This window comes from Bombina bombina, chromosome 6, assembly GCF_027579735.1.
Source record: "Bombina bombina isolate aBomBom1 chromosome 6, aBomBom1.pri, whole genome shotgun sequence".
NCBI classification, from domain to species: domain Eukaryota; kingdom Metazoa; phylum Chordata; class Amphibia; order Anura; family Bombinatoridae; genus Bombina; species Bombina bombina.
In genome coordinates, this window is record NC_069504.1 from 692,699,115 (window position 1) to 692,726,638 (window position 27,524).

Genomic DNA, 27,524 nt, shown 5'->3' on the forward strand with positions numbered 1-27,524 from the left:
TAAATTACAAAAAAAAACCCACTAAATTACAGAAAATAAAAAAATTAAATTTTTTTTAAACTAATTACACCTAATCTAATCCCCCTAATAAAATAAAAAAGCCCCCCAAAATAATAAAAAAACCCTACCCTATACTAAATTACAAATAGCCCTTAAAAGGGCCTTTTGTGTGGCATTGCCCTAAAGTAATCAGCTCTTTTACCTGTAAAAAAAAATATACAATACCCCCCCAACATTAAAAGCCACAAACCTAACCCTACTCTAAAACCCACCCAACCCCCCCTTAATGAAACCTAACACTACCCCCTTGAAGATCACCCTACCTTGAGACGTCTTCATCCAGCCGGGCACAAGTGGTCCTCCAGACGGTCCGAAGTCTTCATCCTATCCGGGCAGAAGAGGACCTTCAGATGGGCAGAAGTCTTCATACAGGCGGCATCTTCTATCTTCTTCCATCCGGAGCGGAGTGGGTCCATCTTGAAGACATCCGACGTGGAGCATCCTCTTCTTCTGACTGCGACTGAAGAATGAAGGTTCCTTTAAGTGATGTCATCCAAGATGGCGTCCCTTCAATTCTGAATGGCTGATAGAATCCTATCAGCCAATCGGAATTAAGGTAGGAAAAATCCTATTGGCTGATGCAATCAGCCAATAGAATTGAAGTTCAATCCTATTGGCTGATCAAATCAGATAATAGGATTGAACTCGCATTCTATTGGCTGTTCCTATCAGCCAATAGAATGCAAGCTCAATTCTATTGGCTGATTGCATCAGCCAATAGGATTTTTCCTACCTTAATTTGTATTTTTTTTTTACTGGTAAAAGAGCTGATTACTTTGGGGCAATGCCCCGCAAAAGGCCCTTTTAAGGGCTATTTGTAATTTAGTATAGGTATAGGGTAGGGTTTTTTTATTATTTGGGGCATTAGATTAGGTGTAATTAGTTTAAAAAAAAAAAAAAATTTAATTTTCTGTAATTTAGTGTTTGTCTTTTTCCGTAATTTAGTTTATTTAATTTAATTGTATTTAATTGTAGTTAGTTTAGGTTATTAATTTAATTATAGTGTAGTGTTAGGTGTAATTGTAACTTAGGTTAGGGTTTATTTTACAGCTAAATTTGTACTTATTTTAACAAGGTAGTTATTAAATAGTTAATAACTATTTAATAACTATTGTACCTAGTTAAAATAATTACAAACTTGCCTGTAAAATAAAAATAAACCCTGAGATAGCTACAATGTAACTATTAGTTACATTGTAGCTAGCTTAGGGTTTATTTTCTAGGGCCTAGATTTAGAGTTTGGCGTTAGCCGTGAAAACCAGCGTTAGAGGCTCCTAACGCTGGTTTTAGGCTACCTCCGGTATTTGGAGTCATTAAAAAAAGGGTCTAACGCTCACTTTTCAGCCGCGACTTTTCCATACCGCAGATCCCCTTACGTAAATTGCGTATCCTATCTTTTCAATGGGATTTTTCTAACTCCGGTATTTAGAGTCGTGTCTAAAGTGAGCGTTAGACATCTAACGACAAAACTCCAGCCGCAGGAAAAAAGTCAGTAGTTAAGAGCTTTCTGGGCTAACGCCGGTTCATAAAGCTCTTAACTACTGTACTCTAAAGTACACTAACACCCATAAACTACCTATGTACCCCTAAACCGAGGTCCCCCCACATCGCCGCCACTTGATTACATTTTTTTAACCCCTAATCTGCCGACCGCCACCTACGTTATACTTATGTACCCCTAATCTGCTGCCCCTAACACCGCCGACCCCTATATTATATTTATTAACCCCTAACCTGCCCCCCACAACGTCGCAGCCAGCTACCTACAATAATTAACCCCTAATCTGCTGACCGCAAAGCGCCGCCACCTACGTTATCCTTATGTACTCCTAATCTGCTGCCCCTAACACCGCCGACCCCTATATTATATTTATTAACCCCTAATCTGCCCCCCTCAACGTCGCCTCCACCTGCCTACACTTATTAACCCCTAATCTGCCGAGCGGACCGCACCGCTATTATTATAAAGTTATTAACCCCTAATCCGCCTCACTAACCCTATAATAAATAGTATTAACCCCTAATCTGCCCTCCCTAACATCGCCGACACCTAACTTCAATTATTAACCCCTAATCTGCCGACTGGAGCTCACCGCTATCCTAATAAATGTATTAACCCCTAAAGCTAAGTCTAACCCTAACACTAACACCCCCCTAAATTAAATATAATTTTAATCTAACGAAATTAATTAACTCTTATTAAATAAATTATTCCTATTTAAATCTAAATACTTACCTGTAAAATAAATCCTAATATAGCTACAATATAAATTATAATTATATTATAGCTATTTTAGGATTAATATTTATTTTACAGGTAACTTTGTATTTATTTTAACCAGGTACAATAGCTATTAAATAGTTAAGAACTATTTAATAGCTAAAATAGTTAAAATAATTACAAAATTACCTGTAAAATAAATCCTAACCTAAGTTACAATTAAACCTAACACTACACTATCAATAAATTAATTAAATAAAATACCTATAATTATCTACAATTAAACCTAACACTACACTATCAATAAATAAATTAAATACAATACCTACAAATAACTACAATGAAATAAACTATCTAAAGTACAAAAAATAAAAAAGAACTAAGTTACAAAAAATAAAAAAATATTTACAAACATAAGAAAAATGTTACAACAATTTTAAACTAATTACACCTACTCTAAGCCCCCTAATAAAATAACAAAGCCCCCCGAAATAAAAAAATGCCCTACCCTATTCTAAATTACTAAAGTTCAAAGCTCTTTTACCTTACCAGCCCTGAACAGGGCCCTTTGCGGGGCATGCCCCAAGAAGTTCAGCTCTTTTGCCTGTAAAAATAAACATACAATACCCCCCCCCAACATTACAACCCACCACCCACATACCCCTAATCTAACCCAAACCCCCCTTAAATAAACCTAACACTAAGCCCCTGAAGATCTTCCTACCTTATCTTCACCATACCAGGTTCACCGATCGATCCAGAAGAGCTCCTCCGATGTCCTGATCCAAGCCCAAGCGGTGGGCTGAAGAGGTCCATGATCCGGCTGAAGTCTTCATCCAAGCGGGGCAGAAGAGGTCTTCCATCCGATTGAAGTCTTCATCCAAGCGGGATCTTCTATGGTCATCCATCCGGAGCGGAGCGGCAGGATCCTGAAGACCTCCGACGCGGAACATCCATCCTGGCCGATGACTGAACGACGAATGACGGTTCCTTTAAATGACGTCATCCAAGATGGCGTCCCTCGAATTCCGATTGGCTGATAGGATTCTATCAGCCAATCGGAATTAAGGTAGGAATATTCTGATTGGCTGATGGAATCAGCCAATCAGAATCAAGTTCAATCCGATTGGCTGATCCAATCAGCCAATCGGATTGAACTTGATTCTGATTGGCTGATGGAATCAGCCAATCAGAATATTCCTACCTTAATTCCGATTGGCTGATAGAATCCTATCAGCCAATCGGAATTTGAGGGACGCCATCTTGGATGACGTCATTTAAAGGAACCGTCATTCGTCGTTCAGTCGTCGGCCAGGATGGATGTTCCGCGTCGGAGGTCTTCAGGATCCTGCCGCTCCGCTCCGGATGGATGACCATAGAAGATCCCGCTTGGATGAAGACTTCAATCGGATGGAAGACCTCTTCTGCCCCGCTTGGATGAAGACTTCAGCCGGATCATGGACCTCTTCAGCCCACCGCTTGGGCTTGGATCAGGACATCGGAGGAGCTCTTCTGGATCGATCGGTGAACCTGGTATGGTGAAGATAAGGTAGGAAGATCTTCAGGGGCTTAGTGTTAGGTTTATTTAAGGGGGGTTTGGGTTAGATTAGGGGTATGTGGGTGGTGGGTTGTAATGTTGGGGGGGGGGTATTGTATGTTTTTTTTTACAGGCAAAAGAGCTGAACTTCTTGGGGCATGCCCCGCAAAGGGCCCTGTTCAGGGCTGGTAAGGTAAAAGAGCTTTGAACTTTAGTAATTTAGAATAGGGTAGGGCATTTTTTTATTTTGGGGGTCTTTGTTATTTTATTAGGGGGCTTAGAGTAGGTGTAATTAGTTTAAAATTGTTGTAATATTTTTCTTATGTTTGTAAATATTTTTTTATTTTTTGTAACTTAGTTCTTTTTTATTTTTTGTACTTTAGATAGTTTATTTCATTGTAGTTATTTGTAGGTATTGTATTTAATTTATTTATTGATAGTGTAGTGTTAGGTTTAATTGTAGATAATTATAGGTATTTTATTTAATTAATTTATTGATAGTGTAGTGTTAGGTTTAATTGTAACTTAGGTTAGGATTTATTTTACAGGTAATTTTGTAATTATTTTAACTATTTTAGCTATTAAATAGTTCTTAACTATTTAATAGCTATTGTACCTTGTTAAAATAAATACAAAGTTACCTGTAAAATAAATATTAATCCTAAAATAGCTATAATATAATTATAATTTATATTGTAGCTATATTAGGATTTATTTTACAGGTAAGTATTTAGATTTAAATAGGAATAATTTATTTAATAAAAGTTAATTAATTTCGTTAGATTAAAATTATATTTAATTTAGGGGGGTGTTAGTGTTAGGGTTAGATTTAGCTTTAGGGGTTAATAAATTTATTAGAATATCGGTGAGCTCCAGTCGGCAGATTAGGGGTTAATAATTGAAGTTAGGTGTCGGCGATGTTAGGGAGGGCAGATTAGGGGTTAATACTATTTATTATAGGGTTAGTGAGGCGGATTAGGGGTTAATAACTTTATTATAGTAGCGCTCAGGTCCGCTCGGCAGATTAGGGGGTTAATAAGTGTAGGCAGGTGGAGGCAACGTTGTGGGGGGCAGATTAGGGGTTAATAAATATAATATAGGGGTCGGCGATGTTAGGGCAGCAGATTAGGGGTACATAGGGATAATGTAAGTAGCGGCGGTTTACGGAGCGGCAGATTAGGGGTTAATAATAATATGCAGGGGTCAGCGATAGCGGGGGCGGCAGATTAGGGGTTAATAAGTGTAAGGTTAGGGGTGTTTAGACTCGGGGTACATGTTAGAGTGTTAGGTGCAGACGTAGGAAGTATTTCCGCATAGCAAACAATGGGGCTGCGTTAGGAGCTGAACGCGGCTTTTTTGCAGGTGTTAAGTTTTTTTTCAGCTCAAACAGCCCCATTGTTTTCTATGGGGGAATCGTGCACGAGCACGTTTTTGAGGCTGGCCGCTTGCGTAAGCAACTCTGGTATCGAGAGTTGAAGCTGCGTTAAATATGCTCTACGCTCCTTTTTTGGAGCCTAACGCAGCCTTTATGTGGACTCTCAATACCAGAGTTATTTTTATGGTGCGGCCAGAAAAAAGCCGGCGTTAGCTACGCGGGTCCTTACCGATAAAACTCTAAATCTAGCCGTAGGTAAGTATAAAGTTTTAAACAGGTATTATTTAGATAATTGTAGTTATTTTATTTACATTTATTTAAATTATATTTAAGTTAGGGGGGTTAGGGTTAGACTTAGGTTTAGGGGTTAATACATTTAATATAGTGTCAGCGACGTTGGGGGTGAGAGATTATGCGTTAATAAATGTAGGTAGGTGTCGGCAATGTTAGGGATGGCAGATTAGGTGTTAATAATATTTAACTAGTGTTTGCGAGTGTGGCGGTTTAGGGGTTAATACATTTATTAAAGTGGCGGCGATGTCCGGTCAGCAGATTAGGGGTTAAAAAAATGTATTATAATGTTTGCGGGGGGGCTCGGTTTAGGGGTTAATAGGTAGTTTATGGGTGTTAGTGTACTTTTTAGCACTTTAGTTAAGAGCTTTATGTTACAGCGTTAGCCCATAAAACTCTTAACTACTGACTTTTAAATGTGGTTGGAGTCTTGACAGGAGAGGGTCTACTGCTCACATTTTCCAAGACTCGTAATACCGGCATTAGGAAAATCCCATTGAAAAGATAGGAATACGCAATTGACGTAAGGGGATTTGCGGTATGCTCGAGTCACAGAAAAAAAGTGAGCGGTACACCTGTACCTGTCAGACTTGTAATACCAGCAGGCGTTAAAAAGCAGCGTTGGGACCTCTCAACGCTGCTTTTTAAGGCTAACGCAAGACTCGTAATCTTGGTGTCTGTCAGTGAATGAGAAAGATTATTCTTAATCAATTTGTTACAAGTTCTTTTTGGATAAACATTGTTAGCAAAGGATGGTTGCCAACTACAAGATTCCTCCTGTGTTTGATAAAAAGGAGTCATACGAAAGCTGGAAAAATTAATTAAAAATATGGATGCGTATTACTGAGCTGGAAAAGAAGAAACAGGGGCTTGCTGTTGCACTGTCACTAAAGGGGCGCACAAGAGAAACCGCAATAGAAATACCAGCGGAAGATTTGGATAAAAACAAAGGTATGGACATATTTGATGATAAAAAGTAAATTGGAAAGTTTTTTAAAATGTCATGCCCTATATTAATCATGCAAGTTTAATTTTGACTAGACTGTCCCTTTAAGAATAATCCTTCTTTATTGATCTTCTTTACCGACAGCTGCCATTTTACATTCACTGACAGAAAAAACACTAACGGCTAGATTTAAAGTTGGGCGGTAGCCGTGAAAACCAGCGTTAGAGGCTCCTAACGCTGGTTTTTACCGCCCTCTGGTATTTGGAGTCAGTCAGGAAAGGGTCTAACGCTCACTTTACAGCCGCGACTTTTCCATACCGCAGATCCCCCTACGCCATTTGCGTATCCTATCTTTTCAATGGGATCTTTCTAACGCCGGTATTTAGAGTCGTGGCTGAAGTGAGCGTTAGAAATCTAACGACAAAACTCCAGCCGCAGAAAAAAGTCAGTAGTTAAGTGCTTTCTGGGCTAACGCCGGTTCATAAAGCTCTTAACTACTGTGCTCTAAAGTACACTAACACCCATAAACTACCTATGTACCCCTAAACCGAGGTCCCCCCACATCGCCGCCACTCTATTCAAATTTTTTAACCCCTAATCTGCCGACCGTACGCCGCTGCCACCTACGTTATCCCTATGAACCCCTAATCTGCTGCCCCTAACACCGCCGACCCCTATATTATATTTATTTTATTTTTTTTATTTTTTTTTTCAAAATATTTTTATTGAGGTCAAAAAGCATAATTAACACGTTTGAAAAACCAAAAGGAGATACATTAAATGCTCAGTACATGTCAGATCAAAGATAAGTAACAAAAGTCCTCATTTTTTCATCTTTTCCTTCCCCTTCTGTCAATATGTAAGGCCACTTTTGGACCTAGGTAACCAAATATATCAAAGTCCACAGGGGTTGTGATTGAAACATAGAAGAAAATAAACAATGAAAAAAAAAAAAAAGTGTATCTATACAAATATAATTGCTGAGTTTGTTAGGCAATCTGGTAGTCAATAAAGATATACATTAAGGGTAATGTGTTGATATGATATACATAAAAAGTTATAATACATATACAATTTATACAGGCAGAAGTATGAATATCAAATTATACATCAAAAGTCAGATAAATACCTGTGTTACATATGATAATATATCCTCTTTATGCCACCTTACAAGGAGGGACCTCTTTTGGATCCTTAATACAGTATAGAAATGGTAAGTTAGGTGTTTTTTCTAGTAAGGCTTACTTATAGTATCAAAGCTAAACTATGTTATTTCTTAAGTAAATATATGACATTGTTAACAAAGAGATATATATATAAAACAACCAGAGCTGGACAGCCAAGCAATAGTATAAACCTTTACAGGAAATGTGTGCCTTACCCCATAAAAAAGAAGGAGTGATCTCTGAAAAGTAAGATGTTAGGTTTGTTGGAGAGAAGGTCCAAGTCCCATGCTGCAAACCACACCGTAGCTATCGTTGCAGTATCATGCTTTGATATTTGCTGTGTTAAGGGGGCCATCTAGTGGCCAAAGAATGAATCAGACTTAGTGGCAAGTTAATTCAGCTGAATTCCCGGTATGTGTGAAAGCAAGGAGGTTTATCAATTAGCGCACTGTAGATGATGAGCGCCAGCCCCCTAACTGCCCACATACTACATATATGGGATATGTATATCTAGTTGGCTCCTTGATGAGAAATTACACCCAGCTAAGAAGCAACTAATGTTAGAATAATTCCTCTCTGATACATACCTTACAGAAAATATTAAACTTGTATATCTGGCAGAGAAGACCACCTAGACTTCCACAGAGCACCATCTATACCCCCAGAGAGGGAGGCGGCCTAGGAGTCCCTAATTTACACTGGTACAAAATAGCTATTTCCCTAGGTAGAGTAGTGGACTGGTGTAGACATAATAAGTTCTCCCACAAAAAACTGGTTCAGTTAGAGAGTCAAGTATTAAATATACCACATATGAGTGGAATATGCTGGGCGCCATCAATCTCGGCAACTTTGCTGAATATGAGCAAACCATATAACATTTGTAATGAGACCTGGTCCACTTGGTTATACTATAGAAAGAGATTCGCTAAGATATCCACACCTTACGCACCATTGACTACATTGATATGTAATAGAGAATTAGAAGAAAGCAGACCTGGGGGTAGATGGACTCATAGTGAAACGAGTAATTTGGAGAATTTAATTCCGATATATAGTCTAGTAAGGGATGGAAAATTACTCAGCAGACAGGTACTATTGGAGCAAGTTTATAATTATTTCCAGTCGTGGTATACTTATCACCAGATTAGATATTACATATCCACACATAAAAATAGGACAGACTTTTTGCGGGCACCAACTGCTTTTGAGTCACTATGTTTAGGTACGTCTCCAGTATTAACAGGAATAGTATCCACCATTTACAAACATATCAGAGATGCACACCTCCCGCCTAGACCCATTTACACACAGAGATGGGAAAAAGAGATGAACACGCAAATTTCCACCCAGCAATGGAAACGTTGGTTTTCCTTCACGGCTAAATCCTCACACTCATCTCATTGTCTGGAAACTAACCTAAAGGTTTTGCTGAGGTGGTATCTAACACCTAACAGACTTAAACATATGTTCAGGACTGCTAGTAATAAGTGTTGGAGGGGTTGTGGGATAGAGGGCAAAATGTGTCATATCTGGTGGGATTGTGTACACATACGTCAATTCTGGAGAGATATCTATAAAGAAATGGAGAAGGTCACGGGCCTTAGACTAGAGTTTTCTCCAAATCTGGCAATTTTTAATGATCTCTCCAACGTCCCTTGTAAATTACGACGTATTCTAATTCAGATTATGATCAATGCAGCCAAAAGATTGATCCCAAGACTATGGAAATCCCCGCAAATCCCTTCTCTTGATAATTGGAAAAAATAAGTGGAATATATAATTAAAATGGAACGGTTCTTTTATTTCTCTCATAATAGATTAAATATATATCATGATGTTGTTTTCCTATGGGAACAATACAAATTTGTTGAAATACCTTAACAGACAGCAGACAGTGAGTGTTTTAGACAAGGGCTTTAAAATACACAGCTCCCCTTTAGATCTCATTCTAATGTCCTGTGATCATTGGGTGGTTAATAAATAGCGGTGTGTTGTACAAGCTGTTAATCTAAATAGAGAAGATTCATAAGACTTGGGCCTCCGAGCTGCCCCGGGCATCGTTGAAACATATATTAGAAAGTATTGTAATTGTTGATCATACGAGTTAATGATCTATGTAATTTGTTGATTTTTTGTGTTTGTGTTTGCTTCTTTTTTTTTCTTTCTATTTAAATATTCTTGTCACGATAGAGACCTAACATTATAGCTAATTAGTTTTGATAAGTACATGGAAATTATACATGGATATTTTCAAACTTTGATTTCGAGGGCATATAGAAAGGACGCTGATGCAAAACTGAACTATTTCTAAACTATATGCCCGAATTAAGAGAGAACGTTTGTTTGTTTTGTTCATGTCGTTTTGACATACCCGAATCAGCTACAGAGACTTTTGAAAGATGGACTTTAGTTATAAAAGAGATATTCTTCATGTATCTGTCTATACCTGATGAGATGTTGGGTTCTTTATGTATGTGCCAATTTTCAAATAAAAACCTTTTTATAAAAAAAAAAAAAAGCCTTGTAATGAGCAAACCTGAATGCCAAATAAACAGTTTGTCTCTGATTAAAAAAAAAAAAAAGAATAATTCCTCTCTGAATCTATGAAGCCTGCATCAACATCGCTAAGACATAATGGGATATTAACAGTAGGTTATAGTAAACATAAACATATCCTGGGAAGAGAGCACTAACACACTGCATAAGTCATAATACCTTGTATGTTCCAAATTGGTATGTGCTAGAGCAGTACAGTCCTGGCTGAAATGACTATCCTATTCCCATCTTCCAAACACACCCCAGTCCCTGTAGTCTAGAATGTCTCACCGCCCTGTATCTGATGATGAAAAAGGGGCGCTGTAAAGGCAGCAAGGCAAATTCCGTTTTCCCTGCGGAGGTAACCTCTGTAGTTAAGTATTTACCAATAGCAGAGTGTAGATGAGCCACAGCACTAGTATGAACTTCAAGTTGTGACAACAGTGACTGCCGTGAGTGGGTATCCTTTACTGCATAACCGATGGGTGATGTTAAATGTATGCCGATGTCCCGGTTTAAATCTAGCACAGTGAAATGCAGTTGAACTGTGTCGCCATCCTTAGGGGACTGTATGCCCTCTCCCACTGCAGCCAAAAGCGGTTTCAATCTCCTATCAGAGCTGGTCACCAGAGGGGTACTATCAACTCCATATTTGCTAGTGTATGCCTCAGGAGTGTTTGCCAGACTGGATAAGCTATTAGGAATTGTTGATGCTGTCAGTAATGGTGGCTCACTAGTCCAGTTGGTCACATCGGGTGGAGAAAGGAGGCCTGCCGTTGCTCCCTGGTAGTGCTGCGTGTGCGCTTCCTTCTCCTTTGCAAATGTGACACTGTCCATAAATGATAAGAGCTCTTGTTCTGTTGGCGCTTTATCTATTAGGGATTGGAATAAAGCCTCAATCTTAGCAAAATGGCGATCCGATTTGTCCAGCATGTCGGTGCACCATGTGGTTGTGACTATTCTCGCCATTGCAATTGTCAGTGAAGATCTTTAGCTTGAAAGTAGGTATTAGATTTGTAGAAAGACGAGGACCTGTTTAGATAGAGTAAGTCAGTAAGGCAGATATCTTCTGCCAGCACTGGTAACCCGGTAGGACCGGGGGGGTCGCCACCTATGTGTAGGCCGCTGCCTTAGGTCTTGTGTTGCCGATTTGAAGCCCTGAAGTCATAAAAACAGCATGCAGAAATAGCCACCAACCTCTGCGGAGCTATTATTTGAAGAGTAGGTTAAGTGATGTTGCTGTTATTTCTCTGTAATCAGCGGATTAGAGAGGATCCTATGCAGAGCTCCAAGAAAGTGCGTCCATTCTGGTACGCTGTTCGGACACGCCCCCCTATATTATATTTATTAACCCCTAATATGCCGCCCCCAACGTCGCCTCCACCTACCTACAATAATTAACCCCTAATCTGCCGACCGGAGCTCACCGCTACTATAATAAATGTATTAACCCCTAATCCGCCTCACTCCTGCCTCAATAACCCTATAATAAATATTATTAACCCCTAATCTGCTCTCCCTAACATCGCCGACACCTAACTTCAAGTATTAACCCCTAATCTGCCGACCTGAGCACACCGCTACTCTACTAAATTTTTTAACCCCTAAAGCTAAGTCTAACCCTCACCCTAACACCCCCCTAAGTTAAATATAATTTTTATCTAACGAAATAAATTAAGTCTTATTAAATAAATTATTCCTATTTAAATCTAAATACTTACCTGTAAAATAAACCCTAATATAGCTACAATATAAATTATAATTATATCTTAGCTATTTTAGGATTAATATTTATTTTATAGGCAACTTTGTAATTATTTTAACCAGGTACAATAGCTATTAAATAGTTAACAACTATTTAATAGCTACCTAGTTAAAATAATTACAAAATTAACTGTAAAATAAATCCTAACCTAAGTTACAATTAAACCTAACTACACTATCAATAAATTAATTAAATAAAATACCTACAATTATCTACAATTAAACCTAACACTACACTATCAATAAATTAATTAAATAAAATTCCTACAAATAAATACAATTAAATAAACTAACTAAAGTACAAAAAATAAAAAAGAACTAAGTTACAAAAAATAAAAAAATATTTACAAACATTAGAAAAAAATTACAACAATTTTAAACTAATTACACCTACTCTAAGCCCCCTAATAAAATAACAAAGACCCCCAAAATAATAAAATGCCCTACCCTATTCTAAATTACAAAAAGTTCAAATCTCTTTTACCTTACCAGCCCTTAAAAGGGCCCTTTGCGGGGCATGCCCCAAAGAATTCAGCTCTTTTGCCTGTAAAAAAAAACATACAATACCCCCCCAACATTACAAACCACCACCCACATACCCCTAATCTAACCCAAACCCCCCTTAAATAAACCTACCAGCCCTTTTCAGGGCTGGTAAGGTAAAAGAGCTTTGAACTTTTTAAATTTAGAATAGGGTAGGGCATTTTTTTATTTTGGGGGTCTTTGTTATTTTATTAGGGGGCTTAGAGTAGGTGTAATTAGTTTAAAATTGTTGTAATATTTTTCTAATGTTTGTAAGTATTTTTTTATTTTTTGTAACTTAGTTCTTTTTTATTTTTTGTACTTTAGTTAGTTTATTTAAATGTATTTATTTGTAGGTATTTTATGTAATTAATTTATTGATAGTGTAGTGTTAGGTTTAATTGTAGATAACTGTAGGTAGTTTATTTAATTTATTTATTGATAGTGTAGTGTTAGGTTTAATTGTAACTTAGGTTAGGATTTATTTTACAGGTAATTTGTAATTATTTTATCTAGGTAGCTATTAAATAGTTATTAACTATTTAATAGCTATTGTACCTGGTTAAAATAAATACAAAGTTGCCTGTAAAATAAATATTAATCCTAAAATAGCTACAATATAATTATAATTTATATTGTAGCTATATTAGGGTTTATTTTACAGGTAAGTATTTAGCTTTAAATAGGAATAATCTATTTAATAAGAGTTAATTTATTTCGTTAGATTGAAATTATATTTAATTTAGGGGGGTGTTAGTGTTAGGGTTAGACTTAGCTTTAGGGGTTAATCCATTTATTAGACTAGCGGCGAGATCCGATTGGCAGATTAGGGGCTAATAAGTGTAGGTAGCTGGCGGCGACATTGTGGGGGGGCAGATTAGGGGTTAATAAATATAATATAGGGGTCGGCGGTGTTAGGGGCAGCAGATTAGGGGTACATAAATATAATGTATGTTGTGGCGGTATACGGAGCGGCAGATTAGGGGTTAATAATCATATGCAGGGGTCAGCGATAGCGGGGGCGGCAGATTAGGGGTTAATAAGTGTAAGGTTAGGGGTGTTTAGACTCGGGGTACATTTTAGAGTTTTAGGTGCAGACGTATGAAGTGTTTCCCCATAGTAAACAATGGGGCTGCGTTAGGAGCTTTTTTGCAGGTGTTAGGTTTTTTTTCAGCTCAAACAGCCCCATTGTTTTCTATGGGGGAATCGTGCACAAGCACGTTTTTGAAGCTGGCCGCGTCCGTAAGCAACGCTGGTATTTAGAGTTGCAGTGGAGGTAAATATGCTCTACGCTCCTTTTTTGGAGCCTAACGCAGCCATTCTGTGAACTCTAAATACCAGCGGTATTTAAAAGGTGCGGGGGAAAAAAAGCACGCGTAGCTAACGCACCCCTTTGGCCGCAGAACTCTAAATCTAGCCGTAACTGAACAAACTGCCAACTCCTCCTGCACCACCCATGCTCAATCTTAACTGTAATAATAAACCAGCAAGTTAACACGTAATATTTCAACTATTGTGGATATGAAAATTGCTGTTTTAATACATAAACATGACAATATCATGGATTCTCACCACTATGAAATAAATGAATTTATCAGGTAAGCTTAAAGGGACAGTCTACACCAAAAAACAATCTTATTTAAAAAGATAGATAATCCCTTTATTACCCATTCCCCGTTTTTGCATAACCAACACAGTTATATTAATATGTTTTTTACCTCTGTGATTACCTTGTATCTAAGCCTCTGCAGACAGCCTCCTTATCTAAGTGCTTTTGACAGACATGCAGTTTAGTCAATCAGTGAAGACTCCTAAATAACTACAAGGGAGTGAGCACAATGTTATCTATATGACACACATGAACTAACACTGTCTAACTGTGAAAAACATTCAAAATGCTCTGAGCTAAGGTTTAGAAATTAGTTTGAGCCTAGCTAGGTTTAGCTTTTCAAAAATACCACCAAGGGAACAAAGCAAATTTGATGATAAAAGTAAATTGGAAAGTTGTTTAAAATTGCATGCCCTATGCTCTGGTTCCGGTGGAGGAGGAGCTAGGCAGGTGTTGCTGAGCTCGCAGCTCCAGTCCCACAGCTTCTGGTGGAGAAACCTCTTGCGCCGTGCCTCAAGTCGTGAGGCTGCTTTTCTGGACAGCTAGCAAAAACTGTCTCTGGAACCCCTACCAGTGGTCTGCCATCCCACTGGTCTATTTCCACTACCAGTTGTCTGGACTTATTATAAATTTAATTATACACTAGCCGACTTGAACAGACCTGAACAGAGTATAGGGCTTGCTACGCGCCCTCCTGTTCTAAAGAACACCTTCTCTGCTATAACATTTGACCTGATCTGTTTGCCGTTTGTCTCCCCTTGCCCGGGTCTACCACCCGCCGCCCCAGCCTCCTTCAAAAATCTCAAAACAGAAGAGTCTACTCACAATCCCACTTGCTGCATTTTCCCGGATGCAGAGTCAGCCGCTCGGCGGTTGCCCCACCCTCTCCCCCACCGGTGTTGCGTGGGAGGGAGCCGGGCTTGGCTTCAGATCAAGGACCGGCATCTGTGAAATTCTTCCTACGCCGCCACGTACTTGCGGCTCAGCGTTGCTCACCTCCCTCCCACCGATGCTGCGCGAGGGAAGGTGAGCTCAGATTGGCATCAGACACTGTGGACCAGAGGCTCCGGAGGTCATTGCTTCTGAGACTGTTCCTCTTCTGGGAAGTCGGACCTAGACGATGAGAACGGTAGGTGGCTGGATAACAGGAGCAAGGTTGAGTCTTGCTACACTAACTTACAACTAAATCTGTATCGGCAGAGGGTTGAAACAGAATCAGTGAGGAAAATGCAGGGATTAAGCGCTGTTACCAACTAGCCTGGGGCCCCAAACCTTAGAGCCTTACAAGAAAGCCGGCATATAATAAACTGTTTCCTGCTGGGGATAAGAAAAAGAAGGAGAAAATATTTATTAAAATCTTATTCCTCTTTGGTTTATCTACTTAGCACATCTGATAAAGTGCTAACTGGGTCTGGAAAAGTGTTTTTTTTATCATAAAAGGCCCTTCTGCTAATATAAACTTTTTTCATAGAATTCTGCGGCCTTGACTACATTGTATCTTCTTTTTGACATATTATGTTTTGAAACTTTGAGATTCCCTTTTTTATGCTTGTTCTATTTCTCTCTGCAACATGTCTATGAAAAAGAGTTTTCTATGTACCCCTTTCACTTATAAGCAGTAATATGTGTTGTAGCTTTCCTGCCTAGACAGGGAGAAAGAGTATCTCAGGTTTATATCTGATCATAGAAACTATGTTGTCTTCACCCTGAGGTGGGGACTGCAGGCTGGGCTCATATTATTTTGTGTTAAAATCCGAATGTTAGCAAGAAAACATCTGCATTAGAACAAGAACCACAGGTGATTATTCCCCCACTTTGATAACAGAGTTTGTGCTTTTGTTAAAATTTTTCTGGTTGGTTCTGGGGGTCCTCCCCATTAAATAATTCAAATTAATACCCTTCCCCTTTATCCTCTCTAATATGCAAAATGAAAAATCTTTATGGTAAAAATGTAAATCTTCCTCTACCTGTGTAAGCAAGTCGAATCACAAGGGCCTATATATACTCTAGGTGTAGCAAGGGGTCACTCTCAAAGGCAGATTGCCTTTTTTTAAGGCGTTATAAGTATTGAAGTTGTAAAATAATTAAGAGCTATCTCTGGGGTACATGCGGGAATTGGGACTATTATCTTCCTTCTAGCAATACCAGCAAAATACCTCCCCTCTCTCTTCTCCTTATAAACACAGGAATATATAACCAACTCTGGCAGAAGACAACCTTCATAACTTATGGTAAAAGGCTAAGTGCTAGGCTATTTATAGCTGGTATAAGGAAAACACTTTTTTCTTAGCTTTCCTTATAATAATAGGAATATATATCTAACGTTAGCCAAAGCTAACCTCTACACCTTAGCAAAAACTAAGTTTTACTTGACCCACAGCTGCCATTATCTATTGAATGTTGTAATTTAGAGGCGGGTCTATATAGCTCACCACACTCTAAAACACTTGAGGATAAACTGACAACTTATGGCTGAACTAGCTATTTAAAACCCTCTAATTGTTTCTGAAACAAGTCAACATAGTTATTTTTTCTTACACTACGCTCACACTTTAACGAACTGTACCCACACAATCCTTGCTTTTCTTTCTCTTTTTTTAAAAACATTTTAACACTTGGTTGTCACTCTATTATTTTTTTTGCACACTTAGATGCTGGGCCTCACACTAGTTGGTAGTAGTATGCAAAAAATTATTTCTAAATTAGAAGATTTAGAAAACCGCAGTAGAAGGAATAACATTAGAATAATTGGCCTCCCAGAGGAGAAACAGTATGAGAACCTGTCTCTCTTTATCTCAGATACTTTAACTGCTGCTCTTAACTTTCCATCTTCAAGCCACCGTATAGTAGTAGAAAGAGCACACAGGGTGGGACCACCCCGCACACTGAATAAAAATGTCATGAGACCTAGACCTGTCATTGCAAAGTTACTTAACTACCAGGATAAAGTTGCTCTGTTACAACACTTTCGGAAATCACAACCACTTATCATCAATGGCGTTAAGATCCTTTTGTTTCAGGACTTCTCGGCTGAGACAGCCTCTAAGAGGAGAGATCTAGCACCCATTTGTACTAAATTCATAGACAATGGATTTGATGCTACTATAATATATCCTGCTAAACTTAAAGTTACAGTAAATGACTCAATACATATTTTCTTGGAGGCTGCCGCGGCTGAGAGGCTCTTTGCATCTTTGAATCTCCCAGTACAGGAAAGGTCAGCCCCTTCATAGTCAGACCTATCCCAGTAACTGGAGTTATCCCCAGGGTAGGGGATCATGGGAATATTGGGCTACCCAAAAAAAATTTTGTGTTTTTTTTTTTTCTTCTCTTTCCCTCTCTCCCGCCCTCTCCCTCCACCCTTATGCTGGCTGAGAATATTGAGAAGTGGAGAAGTTTAAGATAATCTCGTGGAATGTGGGAGGGATCTCTACCCCTATTAAACGAAAAGCTATTTTAACTCAACTGAGAAAATTTCAAGCAGATATAGGATTTATTCAAGAAACACATCTTAGTGCAGAAGAATCTCGTAAACTTAAAGTGTCCTGGGTTAGAGATGTATTTTATTCACCTAGCCTTGGGAAAAAAAGAGGTGTAGCTATCTTAATAGGGAAGAGGACTCAGTTTGAAGTTGTGCATTGTGAGTCTGATCCGGGAGGAAGAAATGTTCTACTAAAAGTAAGAATTGCCAAGGTAATCTACACTTTATGTAATATCTATGGCCCTAATACCTTTGACTTAGAATTCTGGAATAAAATGCAATCCAAACTACTTCTCTATTCTGAAGGGCATTTGATCATGGGGGGGATTTTAATATGGCGCCGCAATGTCCGTTAGACAGACTCCGAGAAAATACGAAGCAGAAAAGACAGAAGAAGGATAATTTGGAAAGTAATATGTTTAATAAATTAAAACAAAATCTAGCATTACATGACATCTGGAGAAGTCAGAACCCAGATGTTCTCAAATTTACTTGTCTTTCAAAAGCGCATAAGACTCTCTCTCGTATTGATCTTTTTTTGATAGACGAGCGTTTAGGTACTATAATGGCTCAGGCGGGAATTGCCCCCATCCTTTTATCAGATCATGCTCCTATTAATCTGACTATCCAGCTTAAACAACAGAAATCCAAAAATCTTTGCTTTTATTTTCCCTACTTTTTGACCTCTGACATGAAATTTAAATCTTGTCTTAAATCTAAATATGAGGAATTCTTGCGTTTTAATTCTAACTATACAGATCGCCCTGCTATATTCTGGGAGACCGCAAAAGCGGTCCTCAGAGGGGAAATTCTTGCATATAATATAATCTTAACTAAGAAGTTGAGGTTAAAGGAAAAAGAAATGCAAAAAACACTCTCTAATACATACAACAAATTTCTGTTGCAGAAGAACACCCTAAACTGGGCCAAATATGTCCGCGCCAAAGAGGCTAGAGATACGTTTATTCTGACTCAACAAACACAATAAGACCTCAAAATCCAAGCCAAATTATACAGATTTGGCAACAAGTCTGGAAAAATGCTGGCCAGACTAGTTAAGAATGACAAAAAACAAGTATTTATTGAGGAAATTGTAGATAAGGATATGCGAATTTCGAATCCTGATGAAATTGCATCCGCTTTTGCGGAGTATTATCAGGACATTTATTCTTGTAAAGGATATGACAGTGATAAAGCAGTAGAGTTTTGGAAGGAAATCGTGATCCCCTCATTAACTGAGGAATGTATTAGTGGGCTTAACTCCCCCATCGCTATGCAGGAAGTAGTTGACGTGATTTCTAAACTTCCCAGCAATAAGGCGGCAGGCCCAGATGGGTTACCAAATGAGTTCTACAAGATCCTATCCGCGGAAATTTCCCCATACTTGACAAAATTATATAATGATATCTACATTAATGGAAACCCTGTTACATCCTTATTTTCCTCCTCTTTCACCACGCTAATACTTAAGGGAGGGAAGGACCCGTCAAAAAAGGAATCATATAGGCCAATAGATCTTAACCTCCATTTTAGCTTCCAGACTACAGCTTATCCTTCCAAAAATGATTCATTCGGATCAAGCCAGCTTCCTTAATAATCAAAATTCTTCAGCTAAAATCAGGGAAGTTTTAACCACCCTGGAATACTTTGAAAAAGTTCCACAGTCTAAAAAGGAGAGAGGGAACATACCGGATAAGGCTATTCTATCCATTGACGCAGAAAAAGCATTTGACTCTGTCACTTTCAGACACTTGAACACTTCCTTGCGTAAGTTTGGAATTAAAGGCAAATTCCCAGAATTTATAGAGAATCTATATAAACAGTCATTTACAAGTCTGATAGTTAATGGATCGGTCTCTTCTCCAATTTTATTGGAAAGAGGAACACGCCAAGGATGCCCTCTCTCCCCACTCCTTTTCGATGTTGCCATCGAGCCCTTGGCAATTTCTTTAAGACAAAACCTGGAAGGCATAAAGATCTCGAAATACGAGATCAAAATCGGTCTATATGCTGATGATGTGCTGCTATATATTTCTAATACTAATACCAACATCCCTAAGCTTATACGGATAATTGATCACTATGGTACATTCTCAGGATATAAGATCAACATATCTAAATCTGAAATGTTATGGATTCCGATAATATAACCCCAATTATAAAACAAATTAGAGAAAAACTTAGAGTATGGCAAAATTTACCACTATCTCTCTCAGGGCGAATTGCAGCATGGAAAATGGTTCTTCTTCCGAAACTGCTATATGTACTCCAGAATGTCCCGTTGATTCTCTATGAAAAAGATGTCCGTTTGCTGAACAGATTAATAGGTCAATTTCTCTGGCAAGGGAAAAAAGCACGGATCTCGCATACTAAACTCTCTCTTCCAAGGGACTATGGTGGACTGGCACTTCCAGATATTAGAGCTTATAATCTTAGTTTCCTTGCTCGGATAGTAACAGGATGGTTTCTTTCGAAAGACTATATCTTAAATAATAACCATGAATCATGTATATGTGACCCATATCTTCCTCTAGCCCTTCTTCACTCTTCATCTAAAGAGTTACCTCCAGAGATCAAGGGATTTAAATCGATCGTTAATCCGATTAAAGCTTAGTGGAAGACATCAAAACTTCTCTCAGTTAACCCTAGAATATCTAACTATATACCTCTAATAGGTAACCCAAGATTTCAACCTGGGCTACATTCTGAGGTCTTTTCTCGATGGCACAAGAATGGTCTAAACAAACTATCTCTTTTAATTAATGGGGACAGTAAACAGATCAAAACCTTTCAAGAACTAAAATTGGAATTTAATTTGCCTAACAAGGACTTCTTTGCTTACCTGCAGATAAGACACTTTATATCTGAAATAATTAGAGAAACAGGTTGACCCTGGACACTAGGCCAGTTAGAAAACTGGCTTATACTTATTAGAGCTGGTCATAGGTCCATATCTATGTGTTATCATTTCTTGCTCACTAACAGAGGAACTTCAATTTTGGCAAAACTTGCCCTGAAATGGACGCCAATTCTAGATCAGAACCCAGTGGATTCAAAGATTCTACAGCACTCTATAAACAAAGTAGCAAAGATAACTCTATCTGCTACATGGCGGGAAGCACATACTAAACTATTACATGGAGCGTACTTCACCCCGGAGAAGGGTCACAAATTGCACAACTTGGAATTTGACAGATGTCCTAAATGTTCATTACCAGCAGCCAATCTTGAACACATGTTCTGGCTGTGTCCAAAAATTAGAAAAGTATGGTGTAAATTAGAATATTGGTTAAACAAGGTGTTGAAAATTCCCCCAGTGACTTTCTCTTTTTATCAGGTAATACTCTGCCTTGACAATTTAAATAAGCGCCATCCGCAGGATAAGTTGATCTCCACTTCTATCTTAGCCACCAGGTATTTGATCTGTAAAAAATGGAAAATGCGTTCCGCACCTAGTGTCTCCGAAATTCAGAACTGTCTAAAAAAACAATGTGTGCTAGAACAAAAGGACACAGATATAGAGAATGAAGAGGATATAAAGAATTTCTTTAATAAATGGGCAGTCTACATCAAATCACTTTCTGAAAATGAAATTGATTATATGATTTTCCCTTTTCAAAACTCGGAATTAGTTCTTCTGGGAGTGTGGTAGGGGGATTGGGAGGGAGAGAGAGAGATGGGTAATTTTTTTTTTTTTTTTTTTTTTTTTCTTTTCTTCTTTTTTTTTGTTTTTTTGTTTTCTGTTTTGCTCATGTGTTGTTTTGGTTGTATGTATATGTAAGGGTTGGGAGATTATTTTAAATTAGTTAAAAATCTCAACAGTGAAGGTCTGAATAAAGAGGACAGGATGTAAATGTGTAATAAATCTTAAGGATTTATTTTCCCTATCGCATATTCAACTTAAGGATGCACTGGCTGTGGGAGTTAGGTTCAGTCATAGAAAGGCTAGGAGAAACGTATTAGGCTTTAATCTACAAGTAAGTTAATTTGTCACAAAATGTGAAGAGTTCTTTGAGCTCGCATTCGGATCAGCCAATAGAATGCGAGCTCAATCTGATTGGCTGATTGGATCAGCCAATCGGATTGAACTTGAATCTGATTGGCTGATTCCATCAGCCAATCAGAATATTCCTACCTTAATTCCGATTGGCTGATAGAATCCTATCAGCCAATCGGAATTCGAGGGACGCCATCTTGGATGACATTCCTTAAAGGAACCTTCATTCGTCGGGAGTTCGTTGGTGAAGAAGGATGTTCCGCGTTGGCGGGATGAAGATGGATCCGGAAGAAAGAAGATTGAAGATGCCGCTTGATAGAAGACTTAAGCCGGATGATGGATCTCTTCAGCCCCCGCTTGGATCAAGACTTCAGCCGGATGATGGACCTCTTCAGCCCGATGATGGACCTCTTCATCCGGATGATGGACCTCTTCAGCCCGATGATGGACCTCTTCAGCCGTATGATGGATCTCTTCAGCCCGATGATGGATCTCTTCAGCCCGATGATGGACCTCTTCAGCCCCCACTTGGGCTTGGATGAAGACTTCAGAGCCTCTTGTGGACGGATCGGTGATACCCGGCATGGTGAAGATAAGGTAGGGAGATCTTCAGGGGCTTAGTGTTAGGTTTATTTAAGGGGGGTTTGGGTTAGATTAGGGGTATGTGGGTGGTGGGTTGTAATGTTGGGGGGGTATTGTATGTTTTTTTTTACAGGCAAAAGAGCAGAATTATTTGGGGCATGCCCCGCAAAAGGCCCTTTTAAGGGCTGGTAAGGTAAAAGAGCTTTTCAATTTTTGTTTTAGAATAGGGTAGGGCATTTTTTTATTTTGGGGGGCTTTGTTATTTTATTAGGGGGCTTAGAGTAGGTGTAATTAGCTTAAAATTGTTGTAATATTTTTATAATGTTTGTAAATTATTTTTTTATTTTTTGTAACTTAGTTCTTTTTTTATTTTTTGTACTTTAGTTAGTTTATTTAATTGTATTTATTTGTAGGTATTTTATTTAATTAATTTATTGATAGTGTAGTGTTAGGTTTAATTATAATTTAGGTTAGGATTTATTTTACTGGTAATTTTGTAATTATTTTAACTAGGTAGCTATTAAATAGTTATTAACTATTTAATAGCTATTGTACCTGGTTAAAATAAATACAAAGTTGCCTGTAAAATAAATATTAATCCTAAAATAGCTACAATATAATTATTATTTATATTGCAGCTATATTAGGGTTTATTTTACAGGTAAGTATTTAGCTTTAAATAAGAATAATTTATTTAATAAGATTTATTTTATTTCGTTAGATAAAAATTATATTTAACTTAGGGGGGTGTTAGTGTTAGGGTTAGACTTAGCTTTAGGGGTTAATACAGTTATTAGAGTAGCGGTGAGGTCCGGTCGGCAGATTAGGGGTTAATACTTGAAGTTAGGTGTCGGCGATGTTAGGGAGGGCAGATTAGGGGTTAATACTATTTATTATAGGGTTATTGAGGCGGGAGTGAGGCGGATTAGGGGTTAATAACTTTATTATAGTAGCAGTGAGGTCCGGTCGGCAGATTAGGGGTTAATAATTGTAGGTAGGTGGCGGCGACGTTGGGGGCGGCAGATTAGGGGTTAATAAATATAATATAGGGGCAGCAGATTAGGGGTACATAGGGTTAACGTAGTTTGCAGCGGTGTACAGAGCGGCAGATTAGGGGTTAAAAGTGTAATGCAGGGGTCAGCGATAGTGGGGGTGGCAGATTAGGGGTTAATAAATGTAAGGTTAGGGGTGTTTAGACTCGGGGTACATGTTAGGGTGTTAGGTGCAGACTTAGAAACTGTTTCCCCATAGGAAACAATGGGGCTGCGTTAGGAGCTGAACGCTGCTTTTTTGCAGGTGTTAGGTTTTTTTTCAGTTCAAACTGCCCCATTGTTTCCTATGGGGGAATTGTGCACAAGCACGTTTTTGAAGCTGGCCGCGTCCGTAAGCACAGCTGGTATTGAGAGTTGCAGTGGCGGTAAATTATGCTCTACGCTCCCTTTTTGGAGCCTAACGCAGCCCTTCTGTGAACTCTAAATACCAGCGTTGTTTAAAAGGTGCGGGGGGGAAAAAAGCACGAGTAGCTAACGCACCCCTTTGGCTGCAGAACTCTAAATCTAGCCAATGATTTACAGACACTGCTGTCTGGAGGACTTTCCTACCAATAATCTCTTCAGAAAAGGAAATAAACATCAAAATGGTGGAAATTAGTAAAGACATGTAAGAATGATTATACTGCTGCCTAATTAGTTTACTCAATAGCAGAATCATTTTTGAAAGCCCAGGAAGTGGAATCTAGAAGGAAGTGGAGACTTTCCCACCATCAATAAAGTACTGTGAAACAAGAATTTTAGCCAAGATGCTAAAATAGTGGTTGAGGCCTTCTGGACTTTGCCAAGACTGAATAGAAAAAAACTAATTAGAGAATTGTCAAGAATCCCTTATAGGTTTTAAGTAGTATTGTAATGATTTTACGACATCTAAATTATGTAAGAACCTTTCTCGGATAACATGGATTAGTAGAAAGAAAAAGCTATAATCTCTTGATTGAAGAAATAAGAAAACAAAAAAACAAAAGTAGTCTTTAAAACTCCTTATCTTGGAGAAATATAAAATAAGGAATCTGACCAGAAAAATCAGACCCTTTAGAAACTCTTCTAGAAGATGAAATTATTAAAAGAAACAAAACCTTCCTAAACAGAAGCTGAATGACTAAAGCAAGAATAGGCTCAGACCAGCAAACATTAAAATTATTAAAGAATTCTAGGAATTCAAAAGAAATGACAGCTGAAACCTAGTTATTCACACCAGGAAAGAAAAACTTTCCAAATCTTACCCCTTCAACTCAGTGAAAGCTTATGACCTTTAGAAAGAGATATGGGGGCTGATTTATGAACGTGCGAGCAGACATGATACGATTATACGATGTAGCGTATCATGTCCACCGCCCATTGATAAATGCCAAAGCACATAAGAGAGGTGCACAACAAGTTAAAGATTTATTCTGTAGACAACAATAAAGTGACACATAAGCAATTACATCAATAAAAGTAATATCCAGTGTACCGCTGACTAGACCCCGGTTAGATCTCAGAAGCTGTGTTAAGACACCCCTTGTCAGCGTGTTAGTTCAGTGAGGATGTTTTCTTGACCGCACACGAGTTGGCGTCTGACGTCACTGAAGACAAGAGTCCGGAGCGTCCCCCAGCATACGAGTATCAAAATCCTTTTTGTACTGACGTACTGTGATGTGCAGCTTCTTATAGTGTGTAATATTTGTTGCACTGGCTTGTATTGTGTCCCCCTCTTGTATGGCCTTTGTCGCTGCTTCTGTAGATCTACCTGTGCAAAGTCGCCCCCCCCCTCCAATCGGCCACTAGCAGGGGGTGTCAATCCTATACAATTGGGCGGATTGATGTCCGCAGCCTCAGAGCAGCTTCATAACTGCTGTTTCCAGCGAGCCTGAAGGCTCGCACGGAAAAAGGAGCATCAAGTTCAGTTCGGAGCTTGATAATTCGGTCCCATAGAGTTCAAACCTCAGGATATTTAGATGAGGAGGCATTAGCGTGGCGGACCAATTAACTGATGCACTGCCACAAATCCCCAATACTGAGCTAATTAAAAATGAAAAAATGGAGCACGCTACGCCGAGACTAGCATACCAGAGAGGTGGGAGGGATTAAGTACTCAGAGTTTTGAGAATATTTGCCACCTCCTAGTGATCAGGCGTTGAATCCCAGGAGTAATGGCTAGTGGACTCTTATCACCTTATGAAAGAAAATCTAAAATTTTTAAATGATTTTTATATAGTAACACAAATATATTTCTGAACAAATGAGGCGTAAGCCAAATCTAACTTTTTTTTTTCTAATATTTAGGAAACGACAACCATTGATGACGACATCTATAATTTCAACGTGAATCCCTCTGTCGCAATGATCTATTCAATATCTCCAGTAACATCTCCAGATATGTTCATTAGCACTTCGCAAGAAAATAATTCTCCTGTTACTATAGAGCATAAGGAGAAAAACGACGTTATCATGGAATTTATATTTCGAAACAAAATATTTGTAAACCAATTTATACCTGGTTGTAATACATTTAAAGAATTGCTCATTATATTTAAACAATGATAGAAGTTGTACGACCACAAGTAAACTACCAGTGACTCTAGTAAACATTGTTAACTTGATTCACAAGTGCCTGTATATGTTTCAGCACATATTAAATTATTTCTTTCTAAATATTTGTGTAATTTGTTATTTATTTGAAAAATAATTCTCAGAAGCCAAAACCAATTAAATTAAATATATTGATCAAGTTTAAATTGCTAGTGTTAATCATATTTCGCTGATTTAGAATTCTAAAGCCTTTCACTGTTGAGCCATTTTCATACCACTGTTGCTGGGTCTGTTTTTAGCTGTTTAGCCCTCATTGCTTTTACACAAAAAATTCAACTTTTTCTGTGAGATACCCACACAAATTATACAAACCTGGCATTTGTTGCAAATAACAAGTTTGCAGGAATATCACAATATTGGAAAATGCCACTATTTTTTGTTGTCATTTTCTGTCATACCTAGTAAAGGAACATGAAACCCATCTTTTTTATTTCACGATTCAGATAGAGCATACAAATTTAAATAACTTTCCAATTTACTTTTTTTAATCAAATTTGCATCATTTCCTTGATATTCTTTGCTGAAGGAGCAGCAATGCACTACTGATTGCTAGCTGTACACATCTAGTTAGCCAATCACAAGAGACAAATGTGTGCATGCACCAATCACCAGCTAGCTCTCACTAGTGTAAGATAGGTACACATTCTTTTTCAACCCATGGATACCAAAAGAACAAAACACATTTTAAAATAGAAGTAAATTTAAAAGTGTCTTAAAATGACATGTTCTATCTGAATCATGCAAGTTTAATGTTGACATTCCTACCCCTGCACAGGAGTCATTATCTAGTTATTTCAAACCAAAACTTTGTTGTCCCAAATTTAGTTCACCTAACCAAAACATCAAAATGTAGGATTTTATATCTATATTGTTCAATAACAATTCATAATTGAAAATATAAATTTATTTTGCACCATCTTGTAATGTATACAGAAAATGTGTAGGCATAAAATGTTAGCTTGCAAATAGTGATGTCGCGAACCTAAAAATTTCGGTTCGCGAACGGCGGACTCGAACTTCCGCTACTGTTCGCGAACCGCTCGAACCGCCATTGACTTCAATAGGCAGGCGAACTTTAAAACCCACAAGGACTCTTTCTGGCCACAATAGTGATGGAAAAGTTGTTTCAAGGGGACTAACACCTGGACTGTGGCATGCTGGAGGGGGATCCATGGCAAAACTCCAATTGAAAATTACATAGTTGATGCAGAGTCTGCTTTTAACCAATAAAGGGCCTAAATCACCTAACATTCCTAAATTGTTTGGAATAACGTGCTTTAAAACATCAGTTATGATGTTGTATCGATCAGGTAGTGTAAGGGTTACGCCCGCTTCACAGTGACAGACCAAACTCCAAGTGTAACGCACCGCAAACAACCGCAAACAGTCCATTTGCACAACCACGAGATAGATAGATTTGATAGATAGATAGATAGATACATAGATTACATAGCTCAATAGATGCAATATACATATGATAGATACGAATTACATAGATCAATAGATGCAATATCCATTTGATAGATACAAATTATATAGATCAAAAGATGCAATATACATTTGATAGATACAAATTACATAGATCAAAAGATGCAATATACATTTTAGAGATACGAATTACATCGATCAATAGATGCAATATACATTTGATAGATACGATTGATAGTTAGATAGATTTGATAGATAAATAGATAGATTTGAAAGATATATAATTTCCCTGACAGAGTATAACAATAAGACATGTGGTCTGGGACCCGTTGTGTGTTAAGTAGTACTATTCTTAGCAGTTTACTACTACCTGTTACTCCCCCTATC

The 27,524-nt window shown here is 38.1% G+C and overlaps 1 protein-coding gene across 1 annotated transcript in view; it reads left to right on the forward strand.

Annotated features, from left to right (window-relative positions):
• Positions 1 to 25,772, forward strand: part of LOC128663454 (uncharacterized) — a 552,883-nt gene extending 527,111 nt beyond the window's left edge. Inside the window, exon 7 of the mRNA XM_053717787.1 lies at positions 25,404 to 25,772. Within this exon, the coding sequence (XP_053573762.1) occupies positions 25,404 to 25,661 (258 nt within the window). The 3' untranslated portion in view covers positions 25,662 to 25,772. The remainder of the gene's footprint in view (positions 1 to 25,403) is intronic.
• Positions 25,773 to 27,524: the final 1,752 nt, after the last annotated feature.